This window comes from Mustela lutreola, chromosome 10 (assembly GCF_030435805.1).
Source record: "Mustela lutreola isolate mMusLut2 chromosome 10, mMusLut2.pri, whole genome shotgun sequence".
In the NCBI taxonomy this organism is placed as follows: Eukaryota; Metazoa; Chordata; class Mammalia; order Carnivora; family Mustelidae; genus Mustela; species Mustela lutreola.
The window spans coordinates 7309109-7336729 of NC_081299.1; the positions used below are offsets into that span (position 1 = coordinate 7309109).

Below are 27621 nucleotides of genomic sequence, written 5' to 3' on the forward strand. Positions count from 1 at the left end.
GATATCTGAGTTTCTTTGGAGCTTCTGCGTTTGGGCAGGAACTCTGGACCTGAGACCCATCTCTGGGAGAGCCACAGGGAATGCTCAGTTGGGATTGAACCAACAGGCCATTGGGTGTCACTGTCGCTCTGTTGGCTGTAGTTGAAAGAGGGCTTTCCTGCTGGGGAAACTGGATCTCACGGGAAGTTCTGCTCAAGTTGGAGGTGTTGTCTTTGAGTTGTTTGTCTGCCTTCTGAGACACCCTCCCCACCCCCATTGTAGAAAGTTGTTTTTTTTGCTTGTTTTTGCTGTGTTAAGCCCTGACATTTATATTGTTCTTGAAAACTGTGTGCAGATGGCCAGTTTGGCTATCACCTGGAGCACGCAGGATGAGGACTTCCCCTGAATAGAAAACTTCCGCCTTCATAGAAAGAGCCCGCTCAACAGCATTCTGGAAACCCTTATTGAATGAGGAGAGGGGGTTTGGGCAAGAGCTTGAAAACAGAGGAAGAGAAATCTCCTAGCATCGTCTAAATTCGGTGAGTGCCTGTAGCTCCTCCGCTGCCTGTCCTGGCCTCGTGGAGGTGGGAAGTGTGCTGAGCGCCAAGCTGCCGCCTGGTCTCTGAGGAGCGGACGTGCTCCTCCAGCTGCTCCGGCAAGCGTGGAGCCGTGCCAGGCTTCACCACAATTCATACTGTGTCAGTTTAATAAATGCACTACTTAAATTATGAAATTACAAAAGAAAAAAGAGAATGCACTTATTCAGACTCTTAATACATTAAAAATAAGGCATTAAAACTCTTGACTTTTTTTTTTCTTCCAGAATCAATAATGAACAGGAAGGGTTGTAGACATTAACAGTCATGGACATTCAAACTCTTATACATAAATTATCTCAGAAAAATGCACATAAGACTTGAATAATGTAAATACATTAATGCATTTAATAATTTAAACATTAAAGCACAAGCAGGAATTTGAGGCAGAGGCTGTTCTGAGGTAAGGGATTGGTCCTAGAACGCGTGTGTCCTAGGATCGATGGGTGATTTCCCCTAGAGACACCCTGGGAAGAGAGTGCCTGGCTTGCTGGTGTGAGTTCCCATGCCAAGAATCCCTGGGCATTTCTGATCTCAGCTGCCTCCCAGCCCTGCATTTTCATATGTCCCGACCTTCATCCTCAATTCCGTGTTCTCACTAGTTCTGTGCTTCTAATTGTTTGTGTGAAAATCAAATGCTTCCACTTCAAAAACCAGTGAACTCTGAGAGTGTCTTGGTTGGAAAACCAAGCCAAATTAAAAAAAATCCTTCACCCAGCTCTGGCTGCTTGTGTCTGGGAATACAGAAGTGCTTGTTCTTATCATCTGGCGGCGCGCTCAGCCCGGACCTCCCCCGCAGCCCCGCAGTCAGTGGGGCCAGGTCGCAGTGCGCTGATGGATTTGGAGACAAGATCTGATGGGAGTGCAGCAGTGATGGATGGTGTCGGCAGCTGGGTGTTGGGCATGAAGGCCACAGGTCGCCCCGCCAGGAAACAAGACAGGTGCCATGCTGTTAGACTCACTGGTCGGTGACTGCTTATGCCTCACTTCGATTTGAGGGTTTAACCACCGGAGAGACTGATGTTACTGTTTTGTTCCCCTGTCTTCCAAAATCATATTCACAACAGCAGAAACGCTGGAAAGTTAAAGCCCCCTTTTTCTGGCAGAATACACAATGACTGGATTCAATCTTTGGCATCTGCACTGTAGAGTGCCCTAGGAAAAACTCGGAAGCCAAGTGTTCATTTGTTCGCCCGCTGCTGTTTCCCGGTAGCTCCCCAGCATCGTTTGAGAGCCCGAATCACATGCGAAACTGGCAGAACCACAGCAAGTGCGTTCCCAGGCACAGAGTCTGAGAACTTTTTCTCCACCTGTGGAGGAGGTGTGTTCACTGGGTCAGTGACGCAGGTTTGCTCCCCTGGGTTTGCCGTGGGCCTGAGGGACCCTTGAGAAGTGGTTATCAGATGGTAGTGACCAGACAGAACCTGTTTTCGTGATTGCCAGATCCGTTAGGGATTCTAACCTGGATCTCTGATCGCCTACCTGAAACTTGACCTGGGGTCATCTTGATTTGACCTAGGCCTTGTCTGTTCTGGCATCTGTGGCTTTGTTTGCAACCATTTCCAGGCTCTCTTGCAGCCAAAGGCAGCCTGCTCTCCAGCGACCAGTGATGGTGGTTACAAGCCAGCTCGCAACCATTCTCAGGACCAGCAGTAGGCTGTCCTGGTGTGGGGACCGTACAAACAGCGTTGGGCTGTGCTGCCCAGACAGTCAGAAGGAAAACCAGTTTTGTTTTTTTTTTTTAAAGAGTTTATTTATTTATTTGACAGAGATCACAAGTAGGCAGAGAAGCGGGCGGGGGTTGCGGGGTGGGGGTGCAGTGAAGCAGGCTCCCTGCTGAGCAGAGAGCCCAATGTGGGCTCGGTCCCAGGACCCTGAGGTCATGACCTGAGCCTAAGGCAGAGACTTTAACCCACCGAGCCACCCAGGCGCCCCAGGAAAACCAGTTCTTTAAAAACTGGTAATCAGGTATTGGTTTTGAAGGGAGAAGTGTCAGGAATGGGTGAGGAACGCCTGGGAAGACATCTTGAGGTCATTTTGTCACCCTTGTGAGGTACACGGGTTCTTCTCCATACCTTGTGAACAGAGTCTTCAGGTCATGACCCTTCCCCACCTGTTTTGCCTTAAAGAGGCATGGCCTTCCTGGCCAGCTGCTTCTCAGCTTCGGGATGAGATGTCCATCCCAGGTCTGTTTTGTTTATTTCTTTTCAGAGTTTTCAAAGCCCAGGCCTGGTCCCTCTGTTGCTTGTCGACTGAATAGTGGCTGCCTTTCCTGCCGGCACTCCCCTCTTCATCCTGGCGCAGGGAAGAAAGTGAAATCGGGGAGCGCTTGGATCAGGGGGAATCTAATTCTCTCTGGGTTAAATCTAATTCTCCCTGGTCACACCCAGGGAGGCTTCCTTCTCTTCCCTGAAGTTCCAAGAAATGTTTTATGGCCTTAACCGCATAATATGCTTGTGCCAGATTGGGATGTGTAGCAGAGGTGATGGGGGGAGGGGAGGGGACACCACCTCACTCTCTTGTTGGAGGTGCATAATGCTGGCTGCCAGCAGGCGGAGTGAGCAGATAGCGCTGATTGGGGGTCAGTTCACCCCTGTGATATATCCCTTATGCAGATTTCCTTTGAAGAGTGAGGAGTCAGGTTCATTAATTAAAGGAGCCTGGCTCGAGCGCCCTGTAATTATAGGTGCTAGAAATCTGAATTTTAAGAGGTCTGTGCAGCTGCATTTTGAAAAATGTTAGGGAGGCACCGAGAAGTACAGGCTGTGGGCAAGAATGTGGCTGAACCAGATTTGGGAGGTTCAGGTTTTGGCAGAATTCCCCTTTAAATTCATATTTACTCTGTCATTTTTTTTCTTTTTTTTTAAATGGGAAGCTGAAGCTCTGATTTTTATTTATTTATTATTGTTACTGTGATTATTTTGGGGGATGAAATTTACACCCTGTGACAGGCTGGTATTGTCAGAGTATGGAGGCAAAAAGTATAAATTAGATGCTTTGTTTTTAAGGAAGCAAAGGGTATCTTTGGATTCTAGGGATGCAGTGTTTGAAAAAATTAAGTAACTTCTTTCTTGAAATGAGTGAGGGAGAAGGGAATAGGAAGTTATTTTGAATTCGATATAGGGAGAGCAGTCCCAGGCATGTGTGGGACTCTAGAATCTCTGTGCCTCCTTCTCTTCCCCAGAACAGTGTCCCCTCTGCCATAAATCACTTTTTGATGTGAACCCAGAGGTATAAACAGAAAACTTCAGACCTTTGTGGGAAGTCCTGACCTGTCCCTTTTCTTTCTCATTTCCTTAATTATTTGTAGGTTGACCTTTTGCTTTGGGTGGTTTCTCTCTCTCTCTCTCTCTCCTTTTTTTTTTTTTTTTTAATTTTTCTGTTTGATTTATAAGGTCTCTTCTTACTTCTTGTTCAAAGCCTTTATTTTGGACCGTGACTGTTTGCATCTCTATTAATTAACACAGCTAATTTGGAATATGGATAGGAGGGGGGAAATGAAGATATGTAGGGGTCCCTCACTCACTTCCCCCAAGAAGGAAAGAGGAGGCAGGCGGTGAGTGGGGTCTCACTAGACACCTGTGCGGCCAAACACACGGCTGAGACACACTAACCTGAGGCCTCTGTGAGCCTCCTTTGTCCTTATTGGCCATCTTTTTGGGGGTCTTGCAAACGTTATCCCATTTCACAGTATGGGCGCTCTGCCTCTCCTTTGGGAATTACAAGAGGCTGAGGAAATATTTTTAATGAATAAATACACACAGATATAAATAGATAAATAAATAAATAAATATATAAAAATATAAATGTTAAAAGATAACCTTCTGTACTCTTTTCTTCCATTCGCTTATGTGCATATACTGGGAAATCTAGTGAACCCATAAACTGTGGAGTAGAACAAAAGTCTCGAAGGCTGTCATTTGCTGCATTTACAATATGCAGATTGCAATTCCAATTAGATTGAAACCTCTATTTAGCAGAGTGGTTTTGGGAAATAAATAACTTTTGAAGAAGGCCTACTACATATAATAAAGACCTATTTTTCCTTCACTCGCTGGCATCGAGCTTCCTGCCTTCCACACACTTGCCCTGAAGTGCTGATTCAGAAGCAGGCGGCATCTTTGGGCTCTTTACAGAAGAAATGCTTCTCCCTTGCTTTCCTGGCACAGGGATTTCATCCTTGATTTACAGGGCTCAGCTTGTTAGCGCCGGCAAAGGGGAGATGGTGTGAAGGTCATTATGTCCGTTTTGTCCTCTCGGGGAGAGAATGAGGGTGTGTGTGTCTCCCTGTGTGCGTGCGGTGGTACCCCCCCCCCCCCCCCCGTTCTGTCCAAATGAGCCAAAACACAGCCAAAACTCTTGTTTCTCTTTCCCATCCTCTCTACTACATGTCGTCCAACAGGGGGTGAGTGATTTTGAAAGCCTAATTCAGAATTTCAGGAAGAGTAGCGCACCACCTAGTAGAGAGCTTCCTCGCCGTGCCCCCCCCCCCCCCCCCCCGTCCTCCTCCTCTTCTCAGCCCAGGCGTGACAAACTGGCGGGTAATGAACACATCAGGTCCTCCTATTAGGCAAGTCCCAGGGCTGGAAGCTGCTCTCGCTCTGTGCAGGTCCTTTAGTAGCTCTGCGTTGTGGGTGGTGGTGCTCTAAGTGGCCCTAGTAGAGGGCAGTGAGTGCTTTGGGGAAAAGCGAACAGAACGCTCTTTGGAAGAGAGAGTGCTTAAAAGGGAGAGAGGGGGCAGTAGGTGCCCAGCTTGAAAGCACCTGGTGAAAATACTTGGACTTGCACGGTTGCCGTCCTGAACACCGCTGCCTGTCTCAGCACTGGTCCTCCGGGTTATAATAGGATGCCTGATTACAAAGAACATTTTGAAGGCCACTTAGTTCCAGATCGGGCTGTGCATTAGGCGGCTAATCCTTTGCCGTAACGCTGGACTAGAATCGCAAAATTGGAAGTGAGCCGTGTGTTGTGTTCCAGCTTTGGTGGTAAATGATTGTTACAGGTGCTGCCCTGTGTGGCTTTTTCTCAGCTCCCCAACTTCTCTTTCCCCAGTGGAAAGAAAAATTCGTTGTGAGAGTGTCTTCTTCTACCTACTAGTGACTTTTAAACATGACTTTTCTACTTACCTTATGTGGCTGCTTTTCTCATCTTTGTGATTTGAAATATTGACATGTAGATTAATATAGTAACGTGCAGGAGGCTACACATAGGCTCAGGTCCTCGGGCCTGGCATGTTGGAGCAGAAAGAAATACCTAATTGCATCAAAACCACTCTAAGTTCATATATGTGGAACCCATCAAGCTGAAAGCATCCAGACAGCATCTGCTGTTATCAAATCACTCGCGAATTCAGCTAATTAAAATAGAGCTTCATTTTTCTGAACCATTGTTTGGCAGGAATTCGAAACGGGTCTAACCCAATTTCTGCGTGTTTATGAGCCTTTATTATATCAGAGGTACTTTTCTGTAAATGTACAGGGCAGCGTTAAATGAATTGACCCGCGCTGTATTGCTGTAGACGCACTGTGGACTTGCTAATGATCTCTCCTCCAGCTTTCTGGTTTCCAGACAGACTCCGGAAAGCTTCATGCCCTCCTTTTATCCTCTGCTCCTCCTCCTACTCTTCTTCTTCTTCTTCTTTTTTTTTTTTTAATTTTTAGTTTTTAGCTTTTACTTTTGAATGTCTTGCTTTTTTTTTTTTTTTTTTTTAAAAACAGGACACACTTTTCCTATTTGCTCCCTCAATGTTTGCTTTTTCCATTTCTCCGGTTTTCTTTCTTCCTCCCTTCCTGTTCTTCCTGTGCTTCCAGGGGATGGGGTTTGCCCGCTCGTGATTTCTCGCTGTTCCCTATTCCTTCTTCCCCCTCCCTTGCCTCTCCTCCAGTCTCTTGCCTCTGACATTCTCTTCATCGCCTTTCCTGGAACCTTCTTTCTCCTTTTTCACCCCCTCCCATTTTCCGCAATAAAACGTTCTTACACCTTTGTCTCCACATGCAGATGCAGATTAGGGCAGAAAGTCAGTGCCTCTGGAGGTAGGGGCATTGGCTGGTGGGAGGTGACGTCAGCCCGTTTTGTTTCTCTGAATTTGCTTGCATGCTTTATTTTCGGTTTTTAAAAGATTTTTCAAACCACATCTACTCTAGTTTATAGTCTAATAATCTTACTTTGAAGATCAAAAGTGTGGTATAAATGCTAACTTATTTTTCCAAGTGACACTTTGGCGCGCCTCTCGGCGGCCTTAGTTCCATTTTACAGATGAGGAAAGTTAAGCACCTCTTGGAAAGTTACCAAAGAAGTTGGTGACTGAGTTAGAATTAGAACCAGGTCAAGTTTGGCTCTGCTTCATTGACGATCCTTCCTTATCAGAGCTTACTCTTTGCCTTTTAAGAATCCTTTGTCTGCCAGAAAGGGCAAGAGGACGCTGCTCTGCCTTTTTGCCCTTCTCTTCGTGTGCTTCCTGTTAGCCTTATGAAGTTTTTTACATTTATAGTCTCTAGACGTTAAATGAATTTCTAGGTAATGCCTGGGAAAGGGGGAGGCCAAACCATTTACGGGCTGGTAAAAACCCGTCCCTTACAGCAGAGCGCTCTCTTTTTGCTTCCAGCAGCTTCCAGTAAGTGGGTCCACGTCACGCGCGCTGGCCCCAGTGATCAGAGCATTGTAGGAAGCATTGCCGTATTTGATTGAATTTAGCCATTCCGGAGTGACGTGTATATGAAGTCGTCTCTTGCATTACTGTGGCCTTTATTATTGCTAATGCATTCTGACATTACAGGTGTAGCCTTGGCCCTCCCACAAAGGGCAAGGCTGCTCTTACCAGGCTTAAGAGCAGAATTCATGAAGCTGTTATACAGTGAAACTGGTGTTCACATTTAGTTAATAAGCAGAGTAAGGGAGATGCTTTTATGGGAAAGATAGCCAAGTGACAGAGGCCTTTCCTAATTTTTCATCCAGCATTGTTTCAAAAACTAGATCTGTTATTGTTTTCCTACAGAGAATGGGGCCGAATGGATAGAAGGCTCAGGAAAGTAGATTTCAGCTCTGTTTAAGGAAGGACTCCTGAGGGGCACCTGGCCTTCTTAGTCAGTAGAGGATGGGACTGTTGGTCTCAGGGGTGTGAGTCTGAGCCCCGCATTGGATGTAGAGATTACTTAAAAAAAAAAAAAAAAAAAAAAAGACTCCTGAAAATGAATTGACAGCCTCTTGAGAGTGTGTTCTCTTGTTTCTCTATTTTATCTGTAAGCATTGAAGTGGAAGCCCATGATCATTTGTCTGGGTTGTTGAAGAGAGGGGAGTCTTAGGTCATATGAGGGACCAGATGGCCTAAGATCCCTTTTGACCCCTTTCCTTCTCCTGGATTGTAACAGCAAAAGCCTCATCTCCGTTTTGTTGTACCTGGTTTTGTAAGTGCCTGGTGTGCTGTGTGGAACCGGTGGGCTCCCACCACGAGTCATTATTTAGTCTTGGGCTTCCTGCTTCTTAATCCGACTTGAATAAAAACTGTTCTTGTTTCGTCCAGGAAAACCGCCATCTCTTGCTCCCTCCTGGATGAGTCATTTTGGACAGGCACAGGGAGATGGCCATCCGGATCCAAACAAAACACTTTGAAACTTTGGGCTGGGAATGACATAAAATGGGTTATATACTTTCTTACTTTATTAGGCAGAGGATCTGGAATGTAATTTAGTCCTCATGACTCAGTATTGCCATTGTAGATATAAATGTTTATATTGTGTTACAAGTGTAGCTCTGCTTTCAAAAACTATTAGACTGTCGACATGTTGTATGACTCCACCTATGCCGAATGACCCCCCAACTAATAAAGTTTTTGAGTTTTTTATTTGCTTTCTATAGATGTTTCTCTCTTGACATTTGTTGCTAGGCTTCTTCCACGGTCTGGTCTTTGTCCCCTAAGTATATCTCTGTTAGCTGGCTTGTTTCTCTTTTCTCATTTACAGTATTAAAACTGCAAATGGCTATCAGATAACTAAGCCTGTATGTAAATTAAGTTGTAAGTAAGTGGTGTGAGTAAAGCTTTGCTAGGTCCATCTGTCATTTCTTTTTTGACAGTGGCGATTTTCCCTCCTTTTCCTTCTCTCCTTCCTCTTCTCTGTTGGTTTTCTTGCCCCCCCCCCCCACTTTTCTTTGATTTGGGTGAGATTAAAGAGCTGAGCTCCAGAAGGGTTGGGTCTTATCCTTGACCCTCCTTGACCGAGCCCGTATCCCAGGGTGAGGTATCACAACAGACCTGCCGCCTCTGGGAGTCAGCTGAGAAGTGATAGAGTGGATGGCAGAAGGGTCCAGAAGGTGTCTGCATAAGCTCTTGTTTTACGGAAATGAAGGAATGAATCTACAAATGAAGGAATGAATCTACGGCTGGAGTGGGACTCGAGGGGCCGGGTCTGAGGACATGTTAATGTTAGGGCTGGACTCTGTGTGCAGGTGTCTTGAGACCCAGCCTGCTTTCTCTCCTGCCATCCTGCCAGGTTCCGTTCCTTACCAATTTTGAGCAGAATGTGGGTGAATGAGGAAATACAGGGTTTGTGCAAGGTAAAGTCATGGAGAAAACCTCTCTGCTGGCTAGGAGCAAGTTCAGATGAAAGTACATAAAACCAAAAATGGTTTCTGTTTGTTGCACTGTTTGGCTGTGTTTGCACTCAAGGCTGATATCGATATTGTAGGAGAAGCTTTAATCCTTTCATTCAAATTTACAAGAAATGCTGTTTCCTTTTAGTTAAATGCTCTCTTGGACTTTTTTTTTTTTTTTTTTTTTTGATTTGAGGAACCAAAAGTCTAGAAAATGTATCCGGGAGTCCTCGTCAATTTGGGGCATAATGAAATATAAAAAATATTCAATAAAAGCTCCTTTATTACTTTAACTGTTTAAATGTGGAGTTTTTAGCCATCAGGTTAATGTTTTGGTATCATTTTTTTATTTGATTGTGAGCACTTTTCCAGGTAGCTCTGCCACTTGGGCGCTAATCAGATTCCCACAGATGAATGGTGCTAGCTGCAGCCTGACATCACCGCAGTTTTGCTTCGACATTATTTTATTTGGTTTTCCTGTAAAAGTGAATAACTCTGTGTCCATGTGTTTAAACAGGCAGGAAGAGGGAGAGAAAGGACAAGGAGCAGAGAGCGGTGAGCGAGGTCTCAGGAAGCTTCTGCCACACTGAGGAAATGTAGGGATTTCTGTGATTTCAGAGTATCTCACCCTCCTGGTGGGGCATGGAGAACCGAGGAAGGTTGCAGAACAAGATGGTAATTCATAATCCTTCAGATAACAAAACGTGAACTTCCCTGTTTCCCAGACAGAGCTGGAAGGCATTGGAAAGGAGCTACTGTTGATTGAGAGGGGGAGGAGCAAGGTGCTCAACAGAACTGATTTGCTTAATGGTGAAAATTGTTTAAATGTTGCGTTAATTGTAAGTAAATGAGGTACTCATTGTAGATGACCAAGATTGGTAAGAACATCAGATGTCGGGTGTAGAGAGCCTCCGTCTTATCTGTCCATCAGAGGTGGGAGGTCTCTAATGAGGGCCTCGTGGCCAAGGTGGCTCTGGTGTCTAGTAGGCTTCTCTTGAATCTTTTATCTTTAAAGGTATATATATATTTTTTATTGGTAGCATTGTTAATAATAGGAATGTTTACGATGTTTAGTGAAAGATAACAGAATGGTTCAAGGCCATGATAATTACCATTTGATTCTTCCTGTGAGCCGTGGATTTCCTTGCTGAGCTAAAAGTTTTTAAATTGGGGCTTATCAGAGGAGGCAACTGGAGTGATAGTGTTTGATTCACTCTCTTTTCTGAGTGGCCTGTGGGTACAGATCTGATAGTGGGGGTAAGAAAGTTCCACAGCCCGTGTTTCAGTGCTTCGGGAAGACCTAAGAAGAGCGATGCCTCTTTCCCCATCTATGTCCGAGGCATAGCTTGACTTGCTTCTCTATTCTGTACTTGTGGCATCGACAAGTTCCTCCTAAAGTCAGCTACAGCAGCGTGACCTACATCAGATATCCCTTTCTTAGAAGATAGAAGCTGGCCACCAAGTTTCTTATCTCTCATGGATGACAGATAGCCAGAGTCAGTTCAACCAATGTGGCCCATCTCTGTGGACGGCCTATTCCTGTCTGCTCTCTGGGGCTCGTGTGCTTGGGGAGGAGGGTGCTTTTCCTCTGAGAGGAGCTGATTTCATTTCACTTGTTTCTAGAAACTGTTTCTAATCCCTATCATCTTACTACAAATTTGAAGATTTTTGAGTCTGCTAGTATAAGGAATCATACTTTTGGATCTCACACTTTTGTTTTTTTCCTCTTAGGCTATAAAAAAACCTAAACTAATGGCAGAAACTAGGACTTGGTCTTCTGTTAGTACAGATGTTAACTGTTTACTTACCTGGGCTCTCTAGCGGATGTAAGGGTGATTTAAAGGCTTTCTGCGTTTGTCATTCTATATTTATTTATTTATTGGTATGCAAAATATTTTACATTTAAAAAAAGATTTATTTGTTTATTAGAGAGAGAGCAAACATGAGCAGGAGGGGCAGGGGGAGAGGGAGGGGGACTCCGAAGCAGACTCTGTGCTTGGGGTTCGATCTCATGACCCTGAGATCATAACCTGAGCCAAAAACCAAGAGTTAGAGGCTTAACTGACTGTACCACCTGGGCAGCCTGTATACAAGATATTTCAAATAACACACTATTCTGTTAAGCAATATCCAGTCTCAAGGCCAAGGCAATTGCACGTGAGTTAGAATGGAGTCCAGGCGGCCCAGCTGAAAATTCCTCTTTATTTTCTTTCTTTTTTCTTTTTTTGTTTTTTTGGAGGAGTACAAATTAATTCAGTAGGTTAAGAAGGGAATGCTCCATGCAAAGAGGGCAGATCAAGTACAAAAGCAAAAAATTACAGCCTAATGTTACAGTGTGGAAAGAGCTAGACCTTGTCTCTCCTTTTGTGTGTGGCATTGCTCTAAAGAAGAGCTAGAGGCATACTGGCTTCTGTTACGAAAACAGTTTTCTCTCTTCTTTTACCGCTGTCCGTCGTCTCTCTGCTTATTCGCTCAGTCCCAGTACACGCGTATAGTGGTACCAGGACTGTTGACTTGCACTCCCTGGGAAACAACTGTGTGAACCACATGTCCGTGCTTACGTATGGTTCCTTTAGTCCTCAGACTACGGTCTGCACTTGTTTCCTGAGGTACCTTCGTCATTTTCCCCACATGCCCTTCAATGACCTTATGTCCTACACCTGAAACACAGATTCTTTTTTTGTTTTTTATTTTGTTTAATTTTTAAAAAGATTCTGTTTATTTATTTGACAGAGATCACAAGTAGGCAGAGAGGCAGGCAGAGAGAGAGGGGGAAGCAGGCTCCCTGCTGAGCAAAGAGCCTGATTCGGGGCTCGATCCCAGGACCCTGAGATCATGACCTGAGCCGAAGGCAGCGGCTTTAACCCACTGAGCCACCCACATACCCCCACAGATGCTTTTTTTAAAATAATTTTTTACCTCCTTCACCCGTTCCTTCTATCCTTCAGCCCCTGTCTGGCAACTACTAATCTGTTCTCCCTATCTATGAGCTTGTGGTGGTGGTGTTGTTGCTGTTGTTTTAAAATTTTATTTATTTATTTGAGCAGTGGGAAGGGACAGAAGGAGAGGGTGAGGAAATCCCAAGCAGACTCCCTGCCGAGTGTGGAGCCCAACAGGGGGCTCCCTCCTGCCACCTTGAGACCCTGACCTAAGCTGAAACCAAGAGTCCAAAGCTTAACTGACTAAGCTACTTAGGCATCCCTTCTTTGTTTGTTTGTTTGTTTGTTTTTATTCCACATATAACAGAGATTATATGGTATTTGTCTTTGTCTGACTTCACTGGGCATAATACCCTTGAAGTTCTTCCAGGTTGTCACAGATGGCAAGATTTTGTTCTTTTCTTTTATGGCTGTATAATACTCCTCCATGCGTGTGTGCACTTGTGTGTGTGTGTGTGGGGAGCAGGGAGAGAGAAGGAGAAAGAGAGAAAGGGAGAACACACATAATAATTTCTTTATCCATTCACCCATTGGACACTTAGGTTATCTCCATAGCTTGGCTATTGTAAATAATGCCATTTGTCATTTTAAACTCTTTTCTTGCTGTCTTTGCATTCAAACTGTTTCTAGGCTATGTCTGTTTCTATTGTATTCAAATCTATTTTTTTAATATTATGTCTTTCTAGTTTTTTTGTAGCATGCCTGGTAGGAGTATCTTTTAGTGATGCCTCGAAGGTTTTAGTGTTGTGTTGTATGTGGGGTGACTGTAGACAGAATTTCTTGGTCCAGAGCTTTTCTTCCGTGGAATCCAGGAGCCCGTCTCATTGCCCTCTGAGCCCAAGGTGCTAAGCCAACCTAAAGGGGCCCTGTCCTACACGGCCTGATGGTCATCCGTTCGGTGTCCAGCCTCTACCATCTCTGTCTATGCCATAACCTTTGTCCCCTTTCTAGTCCTCCCACATCTCGATAACGCATGACTGGAGAGAGCTTTGCAAATCTCCGTGTGGCCCCGACTTCAAAAGTAGGGGGACGTGAGGCACATCTGAGAAGTAGTGGCATTGGGGAGCCGTAACCTTCAGAAAGCAGAAAATTCAGCCTGCAGTGGAGAGGCACAGGGAAGCAGAAGCAGTGGTATCATTAGGAAGGTCCTGGGGACTGAGTGCTACATATTTTTAGTGTTGGAGTCACCGGCCACCGTCACTGAGTGAGCTCACAGTTCTCCTAGGGAGCATCTTGGACACTGAGTCATTACATTCCTTTGGAGTGATTCAACTCAACAGCTTGACACCTTCATTAATTTTACAACACGAAGCCTGGGTGCTCTCTGCTTCCTCTTTAGCTGCGCAGGAAATTAGAGGAACATAGAAAATGCAGAACCGAGGGAAACTGGCAGAAGGAGCAGTCAAGGAGCTGTTGAAAGACACCGTGTTAAGGAATTGAACTCCTTGCCTTTTCTTGGTATCTCTTGGGACCGAGCACCCAACTCTTGCCACACATCTCTGGCACATAAACCTTTTATTTCTGTTCCTGGCACGCCGGCTGGACCTCCGACTTGCAGCCAGCTCGTTGGCCTTCTGCGCTGAGGTCACTGCTACCGTGATCCGTGTATAATGGCATTTTCCTTCTCTTTTCAGTATGGAGGCTATTACAGTTTCTTCTCTAAGCAGGACTTCAAACAATTTGCTGCCAGTTGGATTTCAAAGCCAAGGAAAAGGCAAATGTCATCCTTTTTTCCTCCCCTCTTTGGGTAACTGCTTTGTTGGTCGCATCAAAAATTAGAGGGGCTGCTATCTAAATTCAGGTGGGAAATGCATGGGGACAAGGCATTTAAATTTGCTTTTCTTTCTCCCTGAAGGAGAAAATTCTTTTCCTTCTCAACCTTTCCTAAAAAGGAACTTTGATCTTCTCAACCCAGAAGCAAGGGTTTTCATTTCCTCCCGGGCAAGCGTGTGCACTCCGGCCCTGTGTGCGGCAGGCATGGTGACAGGCGAGCTGGCGGCACAGCTCCTGCCTCTCAGCTCTGCCGCCAGCTCCCCGTGGGCTGCAGGCTGGCACCGGAGTACCCTCCAGAGTCAACCTCGCGCCCTGAAATCACTGTCACTTGATAGTAAACCACGCACGTTGGCTTGAGATGCTTTTTATTTCCACACACATTTCTGGAAGAACTAGTTTAATCAAATAACAAAACAATGACATGGTGACAGGCAGTTCATGCAATATTTTTAACTCGGGCCAAGAAGAAAAATGTAAATGCAGAGGTATTTCACTTTGAAAGGTAGTTTTGGTGCACACAACGTTGCCACTTTTCATAAAGGCTTTTACTACATATATCAGTGTGTTTTAAGAGAGACTAGGGTCAATAATGCGTGCTTTGGAATTCCCTAAATATAGATTTACACAGCAGACCTTAAAAATATTATGTTCTATCATGTCAACTCTCATGCACTCCTACCAGATACATTTTATTTCCTTAATGTGAAAAACAAAGGGACAGAGGAAAGTAAAACAAAGGAAATTAGGGTCCACAAGCTTAATTAGTATAGGGTTGGAACCCAAATCAACAATGGGAAGGACACAGTGACAAAAACCAGGAAATTCCAAGTTGAAAGAGAAGCTCCTTCCTTTAACTCCTTGAGTGCTGGGGCGCTTGCTAGCGTACTCCTTGCCCAGGTGCAGGAGGCTGGCTCTAGTACAACGCACTGTCTTTAGCTTTGAACTTCCTGGCTTTTGTTGACTTCCCCCTCTCCTTTCCCCCCTTGATGTAAATGAAACATACCTGTGTGTGTGTGTGTGTGTGTGTGTGTGTGTTAACTGTAGATAAATGGGCTAGAAGTACCTCTTGATTTTGTAACCCTTAGAGAAGGAGAAAGAGTGAAAAAAAAATTCCTGTCACTGTCATCTGTTCATTTTTAATGAGCAATTTTAAAAAATTGAAAATAAAAGAGGAAAATGAATAGGTGTTGAACCAGCCCGTGATATGTAAATGCCAACTAGTAATTACCTAAAACCTCAATTTTCATTCTGTTTCATCTTGCAAAACATTTCATTTTCCCGGAGTGAAAACACTTCACTGGGGCTGTGCGAGTCAGCGGGGCGGCTGCCCCTGGCCTGCGCGGCCGCCGGCTCCGGCTAGGGGGCACTTTGGCTCTGCGCTTGGGCTGCCCGAGCGGCGCGTCCACCTCAAGGTTATTCCCCTCTTGCCATTCCAGTGGTTTTGCTCCGTGCGTTCCGTGGCGCCCCTCCCCCCCGCTCCCACCAGTCTGGTTTGGGGAGCCTCGTTCCTCCTTGTCCTTGCACGGACGGGATCGTATTGAATTTTGGCTGACCGAGCCTTCCTGTGCATATTAACTTTCCCCTCACCTGCCTGCGAGCCCCTCGGCTTCCGAGGGGCACCTCGCACTCTTCAGAGCGGCTTTCTGCCAGGCCCCCTTCCTCCCTGTGGGATTTCAAAGGCAGCAGTCTCAGTTTTTATGTTTACTGCTGCTGCTTTTTCTTCTTTCTTTTCATTTGGGCGACTGGGGGGAGGATGGGGGTGCGCTCCCCCACCCCCGCCCCGGTTCTGAGCTCACACTCATTTGCTCCCGTTTCGTACTTAGAACAAGGGTTCTGACGTTTCTTTTGCAGGCTCATAGATTTCCTTTCGTTCTGGTCTAGGATCTGACCCCTGGTGGGTGCATTCGCGCAGCGTCTCGCTGTGTGGCTCATGGGTGCCCCTGCTCCTAGGGCTGTTACCCTTCTCAGCCCCTTCCCTAGCTAGAAGGAGAGCAAGGAGGCTTGAAAGAGCCTGAGATGGGTGGCTGCAGATTAGAGAAGATTCTGGATGCCGAGAGCCAGAATTATGTTGTCCTAGGACCCTGGATCTCAGAGTGCTTTGCCTGGAATCTCAAGGAACACGGCCTCTTTAGTGAGATATATAGCTTCATAATTAGCCCGTTGCATTTTTTCACGAGTGCTAGCATCAGCGTTCTACGATGTGTTTCTCTGATTAACAGCTGCTTTGCAACTATTTCCTTGTGCCACCGATGACCATATTTGTCAAGGAACTCCTGACAGAGTACTGATTTCTTACTAAAATGCAGCATTTCTGTTTGAAGAGGGTGCTCTCATTCTCAGTACTACCCAGCTTTTAAAGTCAGTCCTTGTTAAAACTCCAGTTGGCTTTGGTCTAACGCTTGTTAACAGGATTCTGGGTATCTATCTGCTTTAGAGCTCGAGCATAGGAACCTTTCACAGGCAATTTAATCTTCTCAGCAGCGCACGTGTGGCCGCGCAGCCTTGGGAGTGGGGTTTCCAGGCCACACATCGGTCATTTCTTTTGCCCTCTGGTTGTGATCTCTCTGGGTTAAAAAGGACTTGGCTTTGGTTGTTGATGTCATTAATTTTTGAATATTTTTAATATTTTAAAATGGCTAATGAAGGCTCACAGTTTAGGAGATAGATGTGTAAGTAGCACATAGGAGTGCTGGAGTTGGTGGCATTCCAAATAAGTGTCACTAGAGACAATGCATCCGGTTTACATGTCAGGTGCAAAGTGCTCAGGCTTCCTCACACCCCAGGCTCTTTATTAGGCAAGCTCTGTTCTCCCGTCCCCTGGTGCAGAAAATAAAGTGTGTGTTCTGAAGATCACAGTGTGCAGGTCTTTTGTAGGAGAGTGGGGAACACAGGGGAAGCACCTCTCCAGTGAGGACTGCCAGAACCTCGATTCTTCTCACCAGGGATTACTTACCCTACACAGTGCATTTAACAGCACATAGTTCATTGTAGATAGCCGCCGAGTATACCGTATTCCATTGATTTACAGTGACAAATCGTAGGCTCTCAAAGAAGGATCTCGCGATTGGCCGATCATCTGGGGTCCATAGGGACCTTCAGCCCCAAGTCCCCTCTTCCTCCTGGATGCAGCGATCCCTCTGGCACGCCCAAAGTGGAGGTGGGCAGTCACTTTAGTCACAAACAGGGAAAATGACTAAATCTCATCAAGACTGAGGAGTTGGTGGTGCCAGGGTGGTTTTTATTTTGCTTTTTGGGGGAGGGAGACAGAAAATAGGGTCACAGGAATAGGAGTGGCAAGAAACTTTGCTTCTGTTTTCTTCTGAGTTCGTCACCTATACTTTTATGACTCCAGCTTCTGGTAATTCAAGGTGCATTCATTAGGAACTCTCGGTGCAAGAGGAGGGGAAAGGAACGCCGATTCCACGTTTCTCGTGGGCTCAACAGCAAGTGGCTTCCCACAGCGGCATCAGGTGCTTTGCACCAGAATTTTCCCTGGCTTGCTGCACTCCCACAACATGTGCAATAAAGTTCCTGTCTCCGTTTTACATCTTTGACATTGAGGCGGAAGATTTGGCCTGAATTTATGTAATTTAGTTGGGCACAAATATAACCCATGAATAGTCACATTCATCTCCTAATTAGAAAATCAAACGATAATACAGGACAGGCTGCAGGCACCCCATCACGGCGGCCAACAAAAGCATGCTGTTGTGTGTGGGGCTCTGCAGAGGAAGAGTCAGTTGAGTTGCTTCATGAAGTTAATGAAAAGTGTCCAACAATGGGTGAATGAAAGATGCAGCGAGGGGTGCTGGCAGTTATTAGTGTGCTAAAATCCTTGCGTTGTGGGTAAAGATTTGGGGGAAATCTTGGGCCATCTGTAGATGAATCAGCGGGCATATAAAATTCCAGATTGGACAGGCCTTTCCCCCCTTTTGTGGCGCCAGGGCCTCGGGCGGTGGGGTGGGGTCGGGGGACGGGAGGAGTAAAGAGTAGCCAAAGAAATAATTAGTGAAGGCGGAGCGAGGTTTTCCCGTGTTCACACTTACACGGAGCTGCTTCCCTGGGTATCTTTCTTATTCAGCACATTATGTTGAGGCTGTTAGTTTGGATGCTTTATATTTTTGCATCTGGCGTAGCGATACCGCTGCTGTTAAATATGTGATTTGCCTGTCGCCTGCATTTTCAGACAAAGATCAAGAGGAACATAAACAAGCCCCAAATATACTTTATGTAGGTGTTTGGCAGTATGATTTTATATGGCTTGAAATTAGTGAATGGAAACTTTAAAAGAAATTGTTCATATTTTTGCAAGTTTGAAGTGTGCCGGGACTTTGTCAAATTCCCGTTTAAATAAATACGTCAATTTCATCTCCCTTCCGAATTCATTTATCTTGCTTTTTTAAAAGGTGTTTTCTACTTTACCTGATGTTTAAATTGGATTCGCTCGTTTATGCTGTTCTTTGCTATATCCCCCACGTTTTTCTTAAATGAATTACTAATGACAGAGCACTCCATCATTCCCTCTCTACAGCCACTTTAAGGAAAGCATGGTGATCTAAACCTTTTAACCTATTAAAGATGATTTTTCCCAATTGAATCAGACCCACCACAGGTGTAATAACTAATCATTTAAACTACACCTGCTATTATGTATTTTTAAGCCATTATGCGTGTTGGATAGATGATAATTCATGTTTATTGCATTGTCCGATGGATCCGTTTTGCCTACACTAGGCTGATTAATGTATTTAAAGAAATAAGAGATGCAATTTTTAAAAAAAAATTGATGGAATGCGCCAAGCACTGCATTGAGTGCACCATTAAACCCATCAGAACTTTGCTCTCTGACCAGAAATGCATATACCAAGGACTATATTAAAAAAGCAAGGTGAAACCTGTGCATTTTAGTGGTGGGATTCTGTTTTCTTTCTCTGTCATGGAAAATTTTGGAAGGATGAAGGAAAGGTCGATGCTTCTGTGGGTGAATGAGAGGAGCCGTGCCGTCGATATCTGCTGCTTGAGGCCCGCTCGTCCTCGTGCCCCCGACAGCTGGTGCACACGCCAGCGCGCGCGCTCTCTGCCTCACGATACCGGGGCCGTGATTGTCTTGTGTGTACAGGTGTGTTCTTCCTCCAGAGGAAGAACAGTCATCCCCGAGCCATGTGAACCAGGCCAATGGCCACTGACCCCGTGGGGCCTGTGACTGTGTAGCTGTCCACTCCTTCCTGGACGTGGGCGTCTCTTCCTCTTGTCTCTCACCTTCCCCCTTCCCCCTTCCCCACTTCTCTTCCCACTCCTGCCTCCCCTTCTGGTCCAGCTCCTCTGCTTTCTCCGCCTGTGCCATGGCCACCTTCCCCCCTGCCGCTCCGTCCCCCTCCCCTCTTCTGTTTTCCTCTTCTTTCTCTCCCTTCTCCCACCGATTCATTAAAATGCATCCATTTTGTCGATGTCTATCAGATTTTTCTTAGATTTGGTACCACCCGAGGGGGGTGCATGCGGAGTTGGGTGTCTAGAATCTGGAGCGTCGGTTCCTCTCTGGTCCAGAGCTGGCTGGCTACCACCGCAGCTCATGATGGGCGCTAAGAGGTTCTCAGTGCTGGACGGATTATAGCCAGTCTCCAGGAACATGAATGTGTCTTATCGCCGCCAGGCCTGCATCTGAAGGTCTGGGACACCTGAATTCATCCTTCAGGGTGAATGTCTCGGGCAGCCTCCAATAGAGGGATTACAGGGGAAGGTACATAAGGGAATTGACCTGGCTTCCCCCCCCCCCCCCCCCATTACCCTCGTATCTTTTGTTACCAGAGAGGTCTGGCTGGTCTCAGGATTAAATTCATATAAAATATGAGGGGAATACTTGTGAGTTGTCGTCCTTTGATAGTCACAGTACTTTGTGTTGAGTCTCTGGATAGCTGCCACCCTGAGTCTGAAGGATCTTAGAAAAGTTCCTTATATTTGGTCCCTTACAAATGTTTTCTTTCAACAGCTTGGGAGTGCACGCCGCGGTCTGTTGACTCTACCTGTAACGCGAGACTGTATTATTCTTTTGGTGTTGATGAGATGAATAATGCCAGTCATTTAAAATGGCCCCTTTCCTCTGTGGGGCAGGTTGTCGTGTCCCACCCATTGCTGTAGTGCCTGGGAGCGCATACCAGTGACGTGCAAAACACACGCATCCTGTGGGCCGGGTGGTGCGAAGGCTAATCCCTTCAGTGGTTTTCCTTCCACCCCTTCCTTGGCTTATTTGCAGATATGAAGATTTCATTAAATAATATCATTACCAGAGATGGGGGAGCATCTGTCAGTCTGTCAGCTTTTAGTCATGAAACCCCAAACTTTGTCCTTTGAAGTCTCTTCAGTATCGAGCTCCGTTGCATAAGAGGGACCAGTGTGAATGGCCGTGTGTGCGTCGTCTCTTATGTAATCCTTCCCAGCCGGTCTGTGCTCAGCACTTTGCCAGGCTCTGTGGAGGCAGCTTGGTCTCTTCTCCTCCGATGCTTGCAGTGTAGTTGGGGAGGCAGCCTGAACATTAGAAGACAGTATAATTATGTCTTCAATTATATGGTACACACTACGAGCATTAAAGAATTCAAGAGAAGAGGGAGATCAGAGATGGCTTGCTTACTTAGGGAAGGCTTCGAGGAGTTAGCACAGGCTATAAAAGGGCCGTGCTGGTGTGCGTGCGTGTGTGCGTGCGTGTGTGTGTGTGTGTACATGTGTACGTGTGTGTGTGTGTGTGTGTGTGTGATGTTTAAACTGGTAGAGGCGAGAAGAGAGACCTTTTAGAACAAGGGCATAGCGCGAGTGCAAGGATCGTAACATGGCTGAGCATCTCCAAGAGAGGGCTACCTGCCGAGGAGCAGGAGCATTCAGCTTGAACAGGGAGAAAAGGAAAAGATTATGGCAGGTCTTAAAAGCTAGGCTGAGGGGATTAGGTTTGATAGAAACAGATACAGGAAGCCAGTGGGAACTGACATAGTCTCTTATTTAGGTAGATTTTAAATGTGAGAAACAACTGATTATATATTTGACCACAGTGGTGTGCTTATTTCTGTGGACTTAGGATAAACTGGTGGGATTTTTAATCTTGAAATTCAGACTATTGAAGTTTACTTTTCTCTCTCTTTTATCTCCCCGACCAGATTGCCACAGCAGTGAAGTTTCTGCAGAATTCCCGGGTCCGCCAGAGCCCACTTGCAACCAGGAGAGCATTCCTTAAGAAGAAAGGTACAGGTTCCCCATGGCCATGCAGCGTGGCCTGCAGAAAGGGACTGGGGATGGGACAGATGGAAGCCCTGGTGTTGCTGGAGGGACCTTCCGTCGCTGTCCCGTTGATGTGGGGGTGAGGGGAGCCCCCTCAGTGGGAATGCAGGCTTTTCTCCTTACAGAGGAGCAGAGAGGTGATACTGTCCGAATGACCCAGCACCAGATGTAAGGCCAACAGCTTAGCCCAGGACAGCCCGGCGTGGGCAGCAAGAAGAGGCCCACTGGATAAGACCGGAGGACTTCTGCTTCTGGTCCGTTCCTCTGCTAATACGACCCTGGCTACACAGTGACTAGCTTTAGGTTAGGAGGTCAGCTGCCTCAGTAAAGAATCAGGAAGAAAGAAATTGAAGGACGAGGGAAATGAGATGACTAAACAAGGTCAGGTTAAGGTCGAGCTTGGGGTCAGTCTGATTTACGGATTGAAGTGGTGAATTACTGGTTTCATGGTATTTCTGTAAGCAGGGATTAAATGGGTCTTGACAAATTCAATATTGTCCAAAGCAGAAAGAATCTCTTCTGGCTCTGTTGCAATTTAGGATTTTTTCTTGTTCTGTAAAATACAAAGCAAACCCCACAACAAACAAAAAAAGGAATGTGACTTTTTTACTCTTTGAACATCTGATTTTCTAGAAAGCTGGAAGGTTATGTAGAGGCGCTTATACACTATGGTGGGGGGAGCCTTTTCTTCCTCCTCCTCCTCCTCTCCCTCCCCCTGCCCAGCCCCGGCAAACGAAACTCTTTTTCCTTCAGGGGCTGGAATGTCAGCTTCAGAATTCGAGGTTGTGAGCTTTAAGTCAGCTGTGGTTGGAATAGAAGATGGAGTGGTTTGGTGGCGTTTCCTTGGTCTGCCCCATGGCGTCCCACTGCAGAGATGCTCGCAGGACCATGTCCCAGGCCTGCACCCTTGGGGTCGGGGCAGAACGAGCCCGAAGCTCTCCACTTGCAGGCATCTGTTTGGAGGTAGCCTTAGGGCTGGCCTCTGCGACCCAGTTGGTGAGGGGCGCTGTGCATTTGCAGGCGGCATCGCTCTCGCCCCCCATCAGTGGGAGGTTATTACAATTTGGAGTGCGTTGGCCGGCCTCTCTACTCCGCAACCATCATGCCATAAAAGAGTTTTTCCTTGAAATATGTGTACCTATGGGGAGTAATTAATCATAAAAGCTTGGGGATTTCAGCTCTCTCATCAAAGCATCGAAGCCGGGGAAAGCTGAGCCTAAAAGCTGTGCTGATTACCCGGGGTAACCTGAGACAAAATCTATGGTTGCCGAGAGATCCTCTGCCCTAGTATATTGTGCGGTATTATAACTGCCTGATCTTCTCTCCCACTGACAATGACCAGTTATTCCTCATTTTCTCTCAAACGCAGCTGGGTTAGAATTTCATTTGCAGAAGGTATTTAGAGCAATTTAGAGACAAATGTCTCTGGTGTTTGCTCGGCACTTCCCCACCGCAGGCTTTGCTGAGCAGTTTTAGTATCGGGAGCTCCATCTAATCTGTTTAATTTTAATAAATCCCTGACTGGGAGAGGGAGAGGGAAAAAAGGAGAGAGAGAGAAACTCTGGACCAAATAATACTTCTTTTGAGTTAGTTGGCTGATAATTACTGTGGAGAGGAAACTGTTTTGTGCAATTATTATTTGTTGCTCCTTTAAAAATAACACAAAACGAAACTGATCGATTAGTTAACCCATTGAAGAGTGTTTGCCCTACACATGCCCCATTCTGGGCCCCGGGGACTCGGCAGAGAAGAGGGCAGACAGCAACCCTGCCCTTGCCAGGCTAACATTCTAAGGGGAAGGCAGACATTTAACCAATGAGAAAATGAGATCCATAGTATGTAGAGTGGCAGGTGCCACGGAGAAAGACAATGCTGGGTGCACAGGGCTGAGGAGCACCAGCACCCGGTGGTGGGGAGGGGGGAGCTCTGGCTTGCACACCTGGACACGGCCACCGAAGCACACCTCTCTGAGAGGAAGATGAGTACTGGCCAGTGTGCATGGGTGCAGTTCCTCCTCGACCCCTGATGTGGGTGAGAGCTTTTAGAATTTCAGGCAGCAGGAACCCGGAGAGGCCTCCTACCCTTCTTCCTCTAAAGAGAGCCACAGGAGTCTATCCTGCGCCTCCGTCCAGAATCACTGGCCGTAATTACCCATCTCCATTATCCTGTAAAATGCTGCTTCAATCAGTAATTATCTGTTTCCGAGTTGAGTCCCAGTAGGGTTAGTTCTGGCAGGACCTTTTCTGGGCAGAGGATTCCAAGATTTGATTGGAGTCTGGGGAAGAAGCGCCCCTACGTGGATTTACACTTCACTTTTTAAATTTCCAACTCTTCGGTGGGTCAGGTATGCTTGGTCCGTGGCTGGTGCTGACGGGGTGAGGGAGGAGGGGCTTTTGGAGAGGAGCCAGCATCTCCCCTGTCCCTAACAGTGCTTGGGAAGGAAAGAGAACTGGCTGGCTGGTGTGTAGGGGCGGGGAGAGTGTCCTGAGGGGAGGGACCAAGGTTCTGGCATCCTCCCCACGGCTCCCCGCAGGGCTCGTTGCAGGGGTGGGTTTGGAGCGCTGGCTTTGGGCGAGCTCACAGCTACTGTAGTCTTGGCTTTTCCTAGCAAATGTCACTTCAGGGAATTGCAGTGGAGCACTGCCTTGAATTATAATCTTGACTTTCTTTTTTTTAATAAACATCTCTTTCCTGAAAAGGCAAATCCAATTTTGTTTTTCTTTTAATATTATTTAATATTTAATATAGAAATTGAGGTCCCTGTAGTGCATGTCAGTTCAGTGGAAAATGAGGGTTACTTTAGGCACATCAGCTGAGTTTGTTTTAATGTGAAGCCTCAGCCCGGAGCAGGGCTGCCGCCTGCCCCTGTCACTGACAGGTTACATGTTGTGCTTTCTGATTCGGGGTGCTAGGGGCACCGGGGGCAGGCTAGTGGGGAGTGGATGGAATAGGCAGGCAAGAGCATTGGTTTGCAAAGGTCTTCTGTGTTTGTGGCTTTTTGGTTTTGTTTTGTTTTTGTGTTTTGAGTTCTCTCTTAGATGCTTTAAAGTCTGAATATAGAGTCAGTAATGAGAAACATGAAGTCATTGCGATCATTTATCATTTTCCTTGAAGTTTGTACTGCCATTTTGTGTAATTTACAACATTTCTTTCTTTTATCGGGAATTTTTTGGATGGAAGAGAAAAGCAGCTGTTCACCTTCGGAGTATTAGAATAAACGTTTTTGTTTTCCTTCCAAGCACTGGATTTTGCAGGCGGCACCTCAGCCACACAGGCAGCGGTGCATGAGCGTCACAGGACTGTGCGTGGGGTTTATGCCCTCCTGGAGCTGGACCACGTACGGAGGCTGTTCTCACCAGGCAGGCATCATGTCTGGGCTTTAAGTGGGCTGCAGTTCAGGAGGTTAGAGCAGCTTATAAACAGCCATAGAATCGGTCCAGAAAGTTGAAGGCTTGGACAGTGTTGTCAATAGGCTTACGTTGATTTGACACCCTGTCCGACCACAAAGTGTAGGAGGCAGGCTGCTTCCAAACACGTCAGCAGGCTGAGTGTAAGGTGGGTAACAGTGATGCCTGTTCGTTGTGGGGGGCATGAGGGGAATAGGTGGGGTGGGCGGGGAGGTAGTGCTGCCGTAGCTTACTCCTAATATATCTGTTGGCAGAGCAGGCTTCTAGAAAAACGAGCATCATTCACTTCTGTGTAATCCTTTATAATGGGGCCTGGGTGGTGTTGGGTGAGACTTGAGACTTGAGATACACTTTCTCAAGTGTGTAAGTAAAGGGCTGTGTTCTTGCTCATCTCATAAAGAGCCCAGGGGGAAGGGAAAACTAAGCAAAAGAGACGTGCCCCCATCCTCTCTCATTCTAAAAGGGGAAACAAGATCTGATCTTTCTTCTGTTCCTGGAAGCGGAACCCCTAATAGCAAAGCCGCCTCCTTGCTGGAAATGAACTTGAGGAAGAAACCTGATGGTCTCAACCTTGGTAGTGGGGTAGAGGTGAAGGGCTGATCTCGATGGAGTATTTCAAGGGGGAGTAAATTCTTACACAGATTTCAATTTAACTCTCTTTTATTACTTTTCTTTTTTATCATTTACGTCCATTTCATGAGGTAGTTTGCATGTCCTTGAATGGAATCTCGTTACCATGAAAGCTTTTTTAGCATTGATTTCATAACAGTCTTAATTTAATAGCTCCGTCATTACTGAGAAGCTCTGGGAGTGGGGCCCTGGCTTTCCAGGTCGCTGACCTTTTAATTACAAACCTTGTTCTGATGGCCAGGTTATCGACTGGACAGCTCCCAGCTTGTGCCCCCAGGATGAGATTGAAAATAACTGTTTCCTCCCCCATCTCCAGGAAAAAAAAAATTGTAACCTCATGTGTTTCTAAAATTAATTTTCTCCTTCAGCTTTACTTTGTAATTAATTCTTTAATGTGTCTTAGTGAAGCCAGAAGTATTTTTATAACGCTGTTTTTTCTAGAGCTTGGTTCCAGCAGAGAGCTTGAGGGGGCAGGGAAGGAGGACCCCATGCTTGGCTGTGGCCCATTTCCTCACCCTCAGAAACTTCTGTGGCTGAGCTGGAAGGCAGGGTATTGGCTCTGTGAGGGATTGTCTGGCCCTTCTGATTCTTTCTTAATGAGATGTGGATTGTGGCATCGAGACTCAGATCCATTCCTACATTTGCTGGAGTAATTGTGTCTTTTCTGTCATGGACATTTTATTTTATTTCTCTGTTTTTTTGTTTGTTTGTTTTTTTTTAAAGTAATCTCTACCCCCAATGTGGGGCTTGAACCCACGACCCCAAAGTCAAGAGTCATATGCTCCACCAACTGAGCCTGCTGGGTGCCCCTAACATGGACATTTTAAAAAGATGCTCCCCTTCTGGGCAAAGACGGGGATTAGGTGATTTTTCTCATTGTCTTACCTCTCTGTTAGTCAGAGATGACTGGAAGAAACAAAAGACCCGACCTCGAGAGTTCTGCTCAGTCATGAGGTTGAGCTGAATTAGATGATCCAGGTTCTCTCTCACTGATGATGAAGAGGGAAAGAAAGAGGAGAGGATGGTGGCTGGTGAGTAGGGTGGCCACTGGCTCTGGTTTGCCCCACACTGTCGTGGCTTTAACACTGGAACTCCTGTGTCCCGGAATTCCTGTGTTCCTTAGGCCTGGGCACACGGGTCACCCCACCCCGGCAGGGCAAGCCTTACCCCAGAGCGTGAGTGACCCAGAGAGACAAACTGGGTGTGTTTTAGGAAGCTGGAGGAAGAAGCTCACCAGCAGTCAGTCCCCGAGAGTCCTGCCTGCAGTCCAGTGGCATTTCCTCAGACACTGCCTGCTGTCACTCCCCTGGAGCCCGGCCCGGTGTGGGTCCCGTGCAGAGAGCCTCTGGGGCTGGGGCCGCGCCCTGCAGGCGAGTGAGGAGCTGCCGGTGCCCGAGCAGATAGGGCTGTGTACGGCAGCCTCGGGCTTGTTCCTGAGGATGATTGAGCACCTCCATCCATCTGTTGTGAACGGACCGTCTTCCTTCCCTGCCAGTCTTGCATCTGCAAATCCGTCGCCTGCTGTTCTGGACCAGCCTATCCATCACACTGACTGGTGTTCCCCCCATCAATTTTCCAGCTCCCCTTGTTATCCAAACTTGTCTTAAACTCCAGAGATTTTTTTCAGCATCCAGGCTGAGAGCTGCAGCAGTTAGACCAGCGGAAGACTGTAGAAATGGGGACGCCATGGCTTCCCTGTTCAGAGAGGGAGCTGGTAGCACTTGTTCCCCCAAGAGTCACGTGGTTCCTACACTTCAACCTACCACGGGGGACCACGGCCCAGAGGAGCTTTGGTGGCGGGGGGCGGTGGGCAAAGCGCTTTTGGATTTACCCAGTTGCTTTGAGGTTTTTCCTGAAAATGAAGAATTATTCCTCTTTTCTTAACCTTGTGTGCCTGCAACAAGACCACAAGGAAAAGCAAAGTGACGTTATCATGTATGGTAGCAGTGGTTTTGGAGTTTTGTTTTCTTTTGGAAAGGTAAGCTACGTACGTGGCTTCAGATATTAAAACCATAAGGAAAGATACGCAGTAAAAAATTAGTCTTCCTTTTGTCCCTTTTTCCTGTCCCCCTCATTCTCTTTTCCAGAGGACGCTTCTGTTTATTCACAGTTTCTTCTGTATCATTCCCAAGATCATCTATCCATATAAAAGCACGTTAATATTTATTACTCCTCTCAGAGAAGCACAAACACTTTAAATACAGTAGTAGCATATTTTGCACTTCACCTTTACACTTGACATTACATTTGGGCATTCATTCCACATCAGCACCTACGGATCGGACTCATTCTTCTCAGTGGCTGCGTAGTACTCCAAGATGAGTGTGTATCAGACGTTTTTCTAACCAGTCCCAAATTAGTGGACATTTAGATTGGTTCCTGCCTTCTGTGAACGCCCCAGCGAATATTCTCGTGTTGATGTTGTTGACCCCGTGTCAGTTGGCACGA

The 27621-nt window shown here is 46.4% G+C and overlaps 1 protein-coding gene across 2 annotated transcripts in view; it reads left to right on the forward strand.

Moving 5' to 3' along the window:
- PEX14 (peroxisomal biogenesis factor 14) overlaps positions 1 to 27621 on the forward strand; it is a 138671-nt gene that overhangs the window by 29190 nt on the left and 81860 nt on the right. For both annotated transcript variants that reach the window (XM_059138581.1, XM_059138579.1), the window contains exon 3: positions 21016 to 21100. In XM_059138581.1, coding sequence (XP_058994564.1) covers positions 21016 to 21100 — 85 coding nt within the window. The remainder of the gene's footprint in view (positions 1 to 21015; positions 21101 to 27621) is intronic.